Consider the following 11,749-nt stretch of genomic DNA (forward strand, 5'->3'; position numbering starts at 1 on the left):
ATGTTTCGAGACTCCTCCCTCTCTCGTTAAACTTACTAAATATAACTTTTATATATTTGTGAAAAGCAAGTAGCATCTGAGAAGTAATTTCGCCAAAAATTGGAAACAGGGAATGGTAGAACGAGAACGTCACTGCGTACGGAGTACCTAGGTAGAGTGGAAGGTGTAAAGCTTGCTTGATTGAAAAGGTTGCTAGCTTGTAGGAAGTTATATGGTGGAAGGATTAATAAGCCAGGACATGTGACCTGACAGGTAGTCGATATGATCATTGTGCAGGGCAAATTAGAACAAATGATCTCAATCTTTCGGCAACAACTATTCGGATTTATGTTGCTGTGCATATGCTACGGTCTTGAATTGGGGGCTTGCACGTGGGTGTCCAAATAAGCTAGTGGGGCAATCGCGCTAGTCCGCCCCACATCCTCGTTACCAGCCGTGAGCTACCAGACAGCTTAGAGAACTAAGGGCCTGTTCGGTGCGGCCGTGTGTACTCGTTCTTTTTGTACGGATCTCCACTTTTTTTTAAAAAAGTACAGCCCCAATATCATGACTGTTCAGTGGACAGAGTGTCTGTACTAATATTACAGCTGCTTTTTACAAAGTACAGATGAAAAAGGCCAGGTGTTTGGTGGATTGAGCGGCCGTACTTGCATCTTTTGCCAAGATCTTATGAATAAGCAGTATTTAACTTCGCTCACAAATCTGGAGTCCGTTCAAAAAGAACGCGTTTTTGTGAGCTTCATTCTCCATCCCCCCAGAGCAGCAGGCAAGGTGGAATAGTGTGGTGGCACAACGCCAGCTTGCTACTAATAATTGGTAAATACACTATTTTTAATGAGATCCACTATTGCGTTCAAAAAGTACGGACGCACCGAACAGGCCCTAAAAGGCGCAGAGTACTGAGCGTGGCTTGGTAGGCAAAGTATGGACCAATTCAGCTCGATTTCTTACTCAATAATTCGATTTTCTATTTTAAATGAATAAAATAACAGATGGAAAATCAATCTTTAAAACTTTTAATCGCCAGAAATAGTTTGATTAAATACGATTGTTACTCACTTGATTATAAAGGAATTGATGGGCTCTAATTAAAAAGTTTGCTATAACTATACTTACATAAAAGTGAAATGCTTCACTCATACTATTATTCTTAACTTCAGGTTTGTCTCACCACGACACAGAACAGAGGGAAATGTGCGAGATGTTGGATTGGGAGGTCTGAATTTGTGACAGGGTTTAGATATATTTGGACTCCGCTACCTGCAATCCTGACGGATCTGATTTCAAATTGGTCCGACCTGTGGCATCTGCTGATATAATCTCGGGTGCAGTCTCGGGTGCAGTCTCGCTGGAGATCTGCTGACGCCTACTATACCCCCTTGCTTCCCACTCATCCATGACATTATCCCAGATGTCGTTCTCCATACCGATATCGCTATCCTCACTAGACTCCGCAAGATCATTATCCTCTCCCAATGCATCTAATGCTGATCTTCCTTTTTTGGATGTCGCGCTCTTGAGACCCCCGCCACTGTAGCTGGCCCTAAGCTGTGCCCCGCTTAGGAATTCTGCCTTCCATTCCAACTCAACATCCTCGACACCAGTCGACGCTTGGAGGCGAACAACGTGGCGAGAGTCGCCGGCTGTAACAAAGGGCTTCACAAAAAGAAGAATGGCCCAAGCGAACCGAGCAAAGAGATAAGGACGGGATTTGCTATCAAGGTATTGGACTATGGTGTTGTGATACGTTGGCCAGTATTCAGCAGCAGCTGTGGAAAGTATGTGTGATACGTAGTGTGCTGAACGAGTACCGGTCACCACCTCAGGCGCATCCCTCCCCCCGGCAACCTTTGGGACGATAACGAACCACCGATTGTCGAAGCATTTATGAATATCCGGTCTAAGCGAAACGAGGTTTGCCGAATCATCAATATCTCCTAGGTTTGTACAATATTGGCTCATCCCGTTTCTATAGTACCAGAGCAGTTCTTCCTTTGGCACAAGGTGTGCCTCTTCAGTGCATGTCGAGAAGTTGGTGATACCACAGCGAGATATACGGGGTTCAGGAAATACGGAAGGGGGTCCCCAAGCATCCGGGATGCAGTCGTGCGGGAACTCCCAGTCCTGAAAACTGGGGACAATAGGGTATTTGCCTAGTAGAAACGAATCAGAACAGCCACGAGAAATACGGAGGTGTTTGCATACTTGCGCCAGCGTCAACCAGAAAGTAATAAGTTGGGTCAGTCAGCACCCCATCAAGCGGTACATTTACAGGCTGTCGACCGTCTTTATCATGACAAAGGCGGCCAGTTTTAAATGCGTTGTTTCCGATGATCTGGCAGGCGATCAACGCGGTTTGATGGTGAACGCCAAAGGTGTGAGGACCTGCTTCTTGATCAACACGCGGGAGGTACAGTAGAACATTGCGGGGCTCTTGATAGCCAGGATGCAAGAAATTGATGCTTCCTCGTAATGCTAATTCTGCATGAGGGATCGGGTGCGGATGGAACTCGGACAGACTTCCATTAGCCATTTTGAAGGATCCGAAATCCTATCGACGGCGCCTATAGTAGAAAGAATAGTAGCCTTGAGGTGTGATAGGATGCGGAAGATGATATGATGGGGAACTCTGTTAGTAGGCGGGCACCCAGTTGCTTGATGAGAAGAGCTTAATTATAGGCAGGTGAAGCTTCAACACGACGTCACAAAGAGGTGGTTCATTGAGGAAGTGGCGGCTCTTAAAAGTAACACACCTCTAAGACTAACAGAAATGCTGTATTATTCCGTATTTAGCATTTACTATTATCATTGTAGCAGAAAAGACTACTTATCTCTCGGGTTTAAATCTGATGGTAAAAATATCAAGGATAACAACAACATTGAAACAGATAATGATTCCTCTTTCTCGTTTGCCTTTCACTTCACCAGTTGTGTAGGATCGGCTTTAGGCACTCCTTGATCTTTTCTGGCGATGATGGCTTTTCTTTTTAACTACAAAAGCGATGATAAATCCAGTTGCTTCCTTTGAGGAGGCATCACCTGGAACTACTAGGACATACATGACGACTTTCTCGAGATGAATTCTGAAGCCCCCATGTCAGCTCTAAGTCCAAATTGATGTCCCTTCTATGCACGCACCTTTCTCTGCCTTCCTTGTCTCTTGTCTTTCTTTTGGCATTTGACGGCAACATTCTCATAGATAGCCGGAGTGGAGGTAGTTAGTTACCAAGGTGTTTGGGAATCATTCAAGAGGTCCGATAGCTAGTCTTCTCTGCTCTGTTCCATTCGTCAACTTTAATCATTATTACTAGAAGATATCAGGTAGCTTCAACCCCGTAGGTCCCCAGAAAGTGACAAGCTGATACCTAGGCGGACTGAGACGTTTATCTCGTCTGGGTATGTACGAAGATGTTGAATATCTTCAAGGTCAGTTTCAATTGGAACGGGCCATGAAAGCAACCATTTTTTGCCTCGGAGCAGTCAGAGTATGTTGATGGCTCATTGATCCCGGCCCAGAACTGGTTTGGACAGACACTTATAACTTTGTTCTGGTAGCATTTGAGTGTGTTAGAAACCAGTGGTGGAAATAGTGGAGGTTGGACGAAAGCAGGCTCTGCTTTGTTGCCTGCTTGTGCGGGGGCATGCAGCCTATTATTGGTCGTCGATTATTTAGGGAAGCCAGGAGAGATTTGATACATAAATAGACCTAAAAACAAAACCCCGCTAATACATAGACTACCTTCTGAGGCTATTCTAAGCAGAAAGTTCTAACTATAAGCTATCTTCAATTGCAGCTCCTGCTCACCCCGCCCCCTTTACCCCACCCCCCTTGCCCCTCCTACGCCATATTATTATTATTATTATTATTGTCATTATCATTATCATTATTATTGTAGCTCCATACAAGTCCCATCTACAGAGTACTCCGATATCCCTGGTAGTACACAATGACCAACCCCCCCCGCTATCCAGAGGAGTGTCTGGAGAAAAGTCACCAGAGAGCAGAGGACCTTCGAAAGGAGCTTGAACACTCTCGGGACAGGGAGAACAACGTCACCCCTTCGTTCCTTTCACGTTTGAGTCAGTGCTATCTCAACCCACCAGAGAACCAGAGACACTATCGACCGCACATCCTTCTCGTCTCCCAAGTTACGAAGCCCGATTCCTTCCACTACTTTGTCCGTCTCCCACGGGAACTGCGTGATCTTATTTACTTCTATGCCCTCCGCCCACCGTCAAACAGAGAACTGATCGTGAAGACAACTATTGAGAGCATATCTTATAAACGGATCTGGGGGAATGAGATCCCGCTTGTTCCCCTGGGGTACGGAAATCCAGATTCATGGTCTGGCAGGAAGGAAATGACCTCGTTGATGAGGGTCAACCGGCAACTCTATAGAGAAGCTTCGGAAGTCCTGTTTTCCGATTTTCGGTTTTCCATCCACGCCCGAGTCCTCAGGATACCTGGTTGTAACTTCGTGCATAGGTTGCAGGAAACCGTGGCGTCCAAGATTCACAAACTCGGGCTGAAATTGGAGGTCTTCTGGAATTCCAAAGGGGTTCCTGTCTTGGATCTCTACTCTTACGACAGCCTAAGCATATTTTCTGCAGTACAAAGTGTCGACTTCCATTTTACATTTAATGGCAACGAAGCCAAATTTCCGAAGGGCTATGGCCCCCTATGGCCGATCGAGCGTATGAAGCTAATGTTTGAGAAGTTTCACCATGTTCAAATATCGTTCAGTTGGTCATCTGACCTGTCGGTCAAGCCTCAGTACGTAAAGAAAGCATGCAAAATTATTCAATCAATGATCGATAAATTCGGTAGGTTAGAGAAAAGCCCTTTTTCTCCTTTCTACTGGAATCGTTGAAATGCGAACATTGTTGCTAACAATTTCACTGGGTACGGTCGATAGAGAATTAAGGAAAGACCGTTCCCGTTGTGAATACCTCATCCACCGGGCTTCTATATCCATCTACGAAACAGGGATATGTAGAACTATACATACCAAGCCTTGATCATCCATTTAGCCGATACTCTATAATGCTTCGGGCGAAAATCAATGTGGCCACATTCAGATTGGCTATATGGTTTACGAATGCTTCTCTTCATCCCCGATACTCTCGCGTTCCCAGGGGCGTTACCGTTCAACTTCGAGATGCAGCAAGTAAATGAAGTGGGCTGAAGAATTCCAAACCCTGATGGAACCTTAACATTGCAACTACTAGCTACCGAAGAAATACGTCGGAATTACACCTCAGCTGTCTCCAGATCTGCGCCTACAACAATCGCGTTGCGCTTCCATACTTGGCTCAGCGTCTACCGTTTGTTTTAACAAACATGTTCTGCCACTATATGTCAGCGTGCTTAAGAAAGGATTTCCTACCCCTTGAGCATGATAGCGAGATGTATGAAAAGTCACCCATGGCTTTCATTCTCAAACACGAGCAGGTTACGGATAAGACCACACGGCCACAACCGCGCACACCGCGGTTTATTTTGGTGTTGCAGTGATTCCTTAGTGAATTTCAATATCACTATTCAGGAAGTCTGATGGCATAGAACAGAGAGGTCAGATCTATTAAAGGGACAATCACGAGGAAGAAAAATAATGTTTTGTTACCAGTTGTGGGTGAAAGGTATAACTATACTGTCATAATATATATACTTTCTAGTGGCTGAATTATGTTGCCTTTGAAGAGGAAATGGATTGCAGAACTTTCATCTGCTGAGCCACAAGAATTTGGAGGAAACAGTTCAGATAAAATATTTCTATTTACCAGGAGAAATGAATCTGTCGTTATTCCAAGCTCCTGGTGATAAGATCATGTGATCCATTATCGCGCCCTGATTAATTATTACTAGCGTATTATAAACAGGAATTAATTGGATCGAACTGGTCGTAATTTAAAATATTTCAATACAAATGCCGTATTTTTTTTAAACCACTCTCCAAAAAGCGTCGAAATATGGAACTCCAAAAAGAAAAAGGAGGAAATGGCACCGTAAGACCGTGTGGTCAATATCGAATGAACCATCCGGCTTCTCACCTCTGAGGGCATGAAGCCGCCCTTCCAGAAGCTCTACAGCTTCAGACGACACTCAGCAGGCAATGAATGCTACCACCCTAGGACCAATATTTTACCTCCGATCACCGTGTTCGAACGCAATTGTCCTCGCAAGACCAAAGAGATCATTCTCATCCTCCATCCGCAGTTCCAACAAGATGACCATTCCGGACAACTCCGTCGCAGCAGCGATCATAAAACCTCCCCACGAAAATCAACCCGACTACTCCACCTGGAGCCAATCGAGTCTCATATCCCGCATCGCAGAGCTGGAACGCCAGCTAAATTCCCAAAACCACAGCAACAGCACCAGCGATGATCGCACGGGTGCAGATGCAGTAGCCAACAGAGGACGTCCAAGTAACAAGCCCGCAGACGTGCCCGCAGTTCTCCGCTCCCCATCTTCATCATCCTCATCGTCCTCCTCCTCCGCCTCACGTCGCTCCACTAAGAAATCCCGCGACATTGACCCCTCAAAATATAACATGCGCTTTATCGCGCTGAAATTCGCCTATCTGGGTCAAAGATACAATGGCTACGAACACGCTAATGGCAATACCACGCCTCTGCCGACTATTGAGGAGGAGTTATGGAAGGCGCTGAGGAAGGCGCGGTTGATATTTCCGCAGGCGGTGGAGGGGGAAGGGGTTGGGAGTGAGGATGATATGGGAGGTGTGAATGCGGAACAGGACAGGGGAGATGGACGAGCATATAAGATTGATTGGACTGGCTGTCAGTATTCGAAGTGTGGGAGGACGGATAGAGGGGTTAGTGCGTTTGGGCAGGTTGTTGGGATTAGAGTGCGGAGTGCGCGGCCGAAGAAGAGGGTCGAGGTGAAAAGTGACGGTACTGGTACTGATGTCGGCGCAGTAGTAACTAATGCAGAGGTTTCCGCTGGTGCTTCTACTAATGTCTACGATAGCGGGGTGGAAAGTCCCCTCGGTGGATTATCATTTTCTGGCTCAGAAAATTCTGATACCGAAGACGACTGGGACGACATTGCAGATGAGTTGCCTTATATAACTATTCTGAACAGAGTGTTACCAGAGGATATCCGCGTGTTAGCATGGTGTCCGAACCCGCCCCCGGATTTTGATGCCAGATTCTCCTGCCGCGAACGCCGATATCGTTACTTTTTTACACAGCCAGCGTTCTCTCCAACGCCGGGTCCCCTAGGCTTCCTGAAACGAGGACGGCAGGAGCAAGGTTCAGAGCGGAGCCCCAATGGAGCGCACACTGAGCAACCTAGAGAAGGATGGTTGGATATCGAAGCGATGCGTGAAGGCGCGAAATATCTGATTGGATCCCACGACTTCCGAAATTTTTGCAAAGTAGACCCGAGCAAGCAGATAACAAACCATGTGCGGCATATCTATCATGCCGATATCGAGCTGCTCGACCCCAAAACAAAACCTTTGTCATATTTGGGACAGCCCGGATTCCGTCCCTTGAAATCCGAGCATGATAGAACAACGGCAAATGAGTCGACATGGGACACATCGACGTCCAATATTAAAATATATACCATCACGATTCACGGATCTGCTTTCCTCTGGCATCAGGTCCGACACCTAGCCGCGATACTGTTCTTGGTAGGCCAGGGACTTGAGCCTCCGTCGATCATACCAGAGCTACTGGACGTAGAGAGGAATCCTCGTCGGCCCACGTATGAGATCGCATCGGACGCACCGCTGGTTCTCTGGGATTGCGTATTCCCCGATGAAAGCAGTGGGAGCAGAGAAGATGCGATGAATTGGGTCTATGCGGGCGATTCACGGACAGCAAAAGTTGGAAAGGGGGATAACAACAAATTTGGCCAAGGGAGTATGGTTGATACGCTCTGGAGGGTGTGGAGACAGCGGAAGATAGATGAGATATTGGCGGGTGAGCTTCTCGATCTTGCTGTGAGCCAAGGTGACAAGAGCGCGCTTACTCGGGGCAGGTTTAAGAACTCTACCCCAGACCTGGAAAATAGAAGTCAGAAGGTGTTTTATGGAGGTAATGAAGGGAAATTTGGTGGGAAATATGTGCCCCTGATGCAAAGGCGCAGGCTTGACCCAGTGGAGGTGATCAACGCGAGATACACAAAACGACCAGGGAAGAAAACTATTGCACAGGTCAAAGGACAGGATATCTCTAACGTCGATCCTTAGCGTAGAATCCACTCACATTTTATTCCCACTTAGATTATTAATGCCCTTGGATTGGTGTCTCTTTGTGAGTGTCGAGCTCCCACGCGTCAACAAACTGTGGACAAAACTGTAGAATGACTGAGAACGAGTCAGGTGTCAATTTGGATCGTAAAGGCATTTACGGGCTCCTTTCCAGACATCTTCAAGAACAGATCGTCGGGGCAGTAGATTCTGTTGATCTCTAGCATTAAACGCAGTCCCCCGAATTGACGAGACAATTAGTATGCAGAATATGTATGATGGCTTACCGGGAACACCACAACTACGTTTGACTCCCCTTCCACAATGATGGCGAGGTAGAACTTCACTTCAAAACCCTTGAATGCCTCATGGATCACAATATCCTGTATTTGTGTAGTAGGAATAAATCGTGTCGAGGCGGTTGAGAGGTAAGTTGCGGAGGAGGTTGAGGTTTGAACTCCGAGCCCGCGAATGACTAGCAGTGATTCCTCTGGACCATAGATGTAAGTTAGCCATTGGAGCAAATACGCAGCCTTGATTTCATGCCATAAACCTAAAATGTAGTAGAAATTTAGAGAGAAGGAAATGAGAAGAAACCAACCAGTATACCCCCTGCGAAAAATGATGTACACAAGCATCGCGCTCACAGGACAGACAAGCTGCCATTGCTGCCGATCCGCAATACGACAGGCGAGAGCTCCAATACTACTCGACCACACGGCTTCCCAGCGCACAATCCCATCATCGAAAGTTAATATGTAATCGCGAATTAACGCTCCGTTGACGAGCAGCACGAATGTGAAAAGGAGGACCCGGAGTAGAACTTCGAGGGCGAAGAGGGCCTTTGAGGTGATCGTGGAGCGGACGGAGACATTGGAGACGGTGAAGAGGGCCGTCGTTGGCGAGGGACGCTCTATAGAGAGGCGGGCGGGCATCGAGCAGGCTTATGATACTCTAGAAGTGTAGATGTGGATGTGGTTCTATCCATGAATCTATCCATCAAGATTCGCGCTGGTTTGAAAGTTTCGGGCGAGAGCTTCCAAGGAGCTCCAGATCACGTGACATTAGGCGTGTCCCGACCGACCAAGGCTTCTATTCAGCGCGTCCCGAAAACAAACAAGCAATGTTTTCTTCAACACTCCCGGAATGACCTGCCTTGTCCTATGATTTGCTGAGACCTAGACACGTTCACAAGGCGATTCTCTGTTTGCAAAATCACCACCCATTTTTACAGAACACACGTTTGAGATCCCAATCCACCGCTGCTTTCCCCCCTCTTACCCTTCTCAGCTCTCTTATTGATGGTCTTTGGTATTGTCTATCTATTTTTGTCTACATTATTAACCCCATAATCCTGATTTAAAACATGCCTCGTTCGTATTCAAGATCACCATCGCCATGGCAAGAAGATAGGAGGCGAAGCAGATCCCCGCGACGGAGAGACGACGGAGACGGAGACGGAGATCGAGATAGGCCTAGGCGTCGCGAAGGCGGATTTCGCTGGAAGCAAAAGCGTCGGACAGATGATGACAGGCGGGTAGACGAGCAAAGGGGTTTAGAACGGGGATACAGAGACACAGAAAGGGGAAATGAAAGAGAGAGAGAAAGAGAAGGAGGAGGAGACCGCACCAGATCACCTACTCGAGGTGGCAGACGGGATAGAAACAGAGATTTCGACCCGGACGGGGACAGGAGAAGATATGACGGTAACAACAGCTACAGGGATAGTAGATACAGGGCAACTGATACTACTACTGCACCAGCGAGTAGTACTGGCGACAGACGCGAGGAACAGGATGGAAAGGGAAAGAAGAGGGAGAAAAGGGAGAAAGACAAGAAGGCTGCAGCTGTTTCGGCGCCGACGGAACCTATGATAATTGTCAACGTGAATGACAGATTGGGCACGAAAGCAGCTATTCCGTGTCTTGCATCAGATCCAATCCGTAAGCCGCGTTCCCCCATTTGCAATTCGGATTGGGCCGTGGGGTGCGGTGGGGTGTGGGATGATGGAGGGGGATGATTCATTTTCGAATGCCGGATTTGTTCGGTGTTTTCCATTTTTTCCCTTACTTTTTTTATTTCGTTTTAACTAACTATCTGTTCTTTTTTTCGTTTTTACATATATAGGACTGTTTAAAGCTCAGGTTGCCGCACGCATCGGACGAGAACCCCATGAAATCCTCCTTAAAAGACAAGGCGAAAGACCCTTCAAGGATCAGCTTACATTGGAGGACTACGGGGTCGGCAACGGGGTGCAGCTTGACTTGTAAGTTTTATTTTTATTTGTCCTTCGATGTTTGCTTCTGCTTTTGTCCCGCAAGCACGTGGGACAGCTGTGCTGCCTTGGCTTGACGACGTATAACTGACAATATTTTCTGAAATAGGGAAGTGGACACGGGAGATTAGCATTTCATGATGATTGCATTCTGTTCTGCGCAGCGCGTAGGCTTTTTGTATATTAGATTTTCCCCTACGGGCTCGTTTGGACCTAATGGAGACCTTGGATGCGGGAAATTCGCCTATTCGAGTTGGGCCCAGTAACAAACAAGGCCAATCTGAAACCATGATGATTGATTGCTGTTGCTTTCTGACCAGATATGATCAATGTCCTTTGACCTCTGGTGACACTCGAGGGTATACCCGCCCCCCCTCCTTCTCTGAGAACCATGACACTGGTTTCATGTATCTAACCGGGAGGAGGAGAGGATACCACCTATGGACATGCCTACACTGGTTAGGTAACTTGATACGAAACAGATAGAGGCGAGAGGGGGAATATACGCCGTTCAGGCAAATATGATCACGATCTGTTGCTGCTCTCTCTCTAGGTATCAGCTTTACCTGTTTGCTTCCGATCTCTGGTAAACGAGGGTTTGTTCTGGAGAGTACAGCATTTGTGTCTCTAGCCTGTTTTTTGTTTGCCATACCACTAGGGTGTGGTGGTTCATTCCTCTGTGTGTATGTGATTAATATCACTACGTCTTCCATGTCACTTTTTTCACTTGTCTCACTTTTCTCTCTCCCTTGTATTCGGCACTTTTTCATCTCTCTTGGATCTCAGCCAGCTAGGGAAGTGCGGGGGAAACCGGTGCTTACCTCAGCGACCACTGCGGGGCCCGGCCAGATCCCGTGACCTGAGTTTTTGCCGACCGAACTTTTGGATTTTTTTTTAAGAAAGATTTACTTTTTTCGGATTTTTGGATTTTTCGTGCTTTTGGTGTCATTGATTGAGCCCAGCAACCTTGGTTCCATCCAGCCGCCGTGGTTGGAGCAGGAGATCCACCCAGCCAACCGATTTGGGTCATTTTTTCCTTCAAGTCTCCCCGACTCTTCGAAATCTCTCTCCGTCTATCTCTCCCGTCAAATGTGCTAAAACTTCTCATCATGCCCTCTTGATCCTTTCTCGCTGCCTGTCCACCATGAATTAGTTCGTCCTGCTCGCCTCCTAGCCCTTGCTTGTCCCGAAGGTCGGCCCCTTCCCCATTATCAGCCATTGAAGGATCGGCTAGCAGAAAATATCGTCTTCA

At 47.0% G+C, this 11,749-nt stretch overlaps 6 protein-coding genes across 7 annotated transcripts; 3 read left to right on the forward strand and 3 right to left on the reverse strand.

The window, feature by feature from the left end:
* Nucleotides 1–915: 915 nt before the first annotated feature.
* Nucleotides 916–3,690, reverse strand: BDCG_00931. Of its 2 annotated transcripts, XM_045416445.1 has the most exons (4): nt 3,366–3,690; nt 3,139–3,276; nt 2,206–3,083; nt 1,027–2,153 (listed from the first exon to the last, which is right to left on the reverse strand). In XM_045416445.1, exons 3-4 carry the CDS (start codon nt 2,531–2,533, stop codon nt 1,237–1,239), a joined length of 1,245 nt encoding a protein of 414 aa, XP_045279364.1. In that variant the 5' UTR covers nt 2,534–3,083; nt 3,139–3,276; nt 3,366–3,690; the 3' UTR covers nt 1,027–1,236. The 2 variants fall into 2 exon arrangements, with proteins under 2 accessions (XP_045272169.1, XP_045279364.1); XM_045416444.1 differs by having other exon boundaries at nt 916–2,153; nt 3,139–3,648.
* Nucleotides 3,658–5,932, forward strand: BDCG_00932 (uncharacterized protein). Its single transcript, XM_045416446.1, has 2 exons — nt 3,658–4,824; nt 4,917–5,932. The coding sequence occupies exons 1-2, from the start codon at nt 3,948–3,950 to the stop codon at nt 4,922–4,924; spliced, it is 885 nt and encodes a 294-aa protein (XP_045272170.1). The 5' UTR covers nt 3,658–3,947; the 3' UTR covers nt 4,925–5,932.
* On the reverse strand, nt 5,519–10,492 carry BDCG_00934 (phosphatidylinositol glycan, class H). The gene is made up of 4 exons (XM_045416448.1): nt 8,824–10,492; nt 8,510–8,712; nt 8,239–8,432; nt 5,519–8,033 (listed from the first exon to the last, which is right to left on the reverse strand). The coding sequence occupies exons 1-3, from the start codon at nt 9,155–9,157 to the stop codon at nt 8,358–8,360; spliced, it is 612 nt and encodes a 203-aa protein (XP_045272172.1). The 5' UTR covers nt 9,158–10,492; the 3' UTR covers nt 5,519–8,033; nt 8,239–8,357.
* Nucleotides 5,940–8,599, forward strand: BDCG_00933 (pseudouridylate synthase 3). Its single transcript, XM_045416447.1, has one exon. It carries the CDS (start codon nt 6,114–6,116, stop codon nt 8,220–8,222), a length of 2,109 nt encoding a protein of 702 aa, XP_045272171.1. The 5' UTR covers nt 5,940–6,113; the 3' UTR covers nt 8,223–8,599.
* Nucleotides 9,589–10,628, forward strand: BDCG_00935 (ubiquitin-like protein HUB1; the record flags this gene model as incomplete). The annotated part of the gene is made up of 3 exons (XM_045416449.1): nt 9,589–10,165; nt 10,350–10,488; nt 10,607–10,628. The coding sequence occupies 3 exons, from the start codon at nt 9,589–9,591 to the stop codon at nt 10,626–10,628; spliced, it is 738 nt and encodes a 245-aa protein (XP_045272173.1).
* A 686-nt stretch (nt 10,629–11,314) lies between these two features.
* BDCG_00936 (uncharacterized protein) lies at nt 11,315–11,716 on the reverse strand (the record flags this gene model as incomplete). The annotated part of the gene is made up of 2 exons (XM_045416450.1): nt 11,315–11,376; nt 11,407–11,716. 2 exons carry the CDS (start codon nt 11,714–11,716, stop codon nt 11,315–11,317), a joined length of 372 nt encoding a protein of 123 aa, XP_045272174.1.
* Nucleotides 11,717–11,749: the final 33 nt, after the last annotated feature.

This window comes from Blastomyces dermatitidis (assembly GCF_000003525.1).
Source record: "Blastomyces dermatitidis ER-3 genomic scaffold supercont1.1, whole genome shotgun sequence".
In the NCBI taxonomy this organism is placed as follows: domain Eukaryota; kingdom Fungi; phylum Ascomycota; class Eurotiomycetes; order Onygenales; family Ajellomycetaceae; genus Blastomyces; species Blastomyces dermatitidis.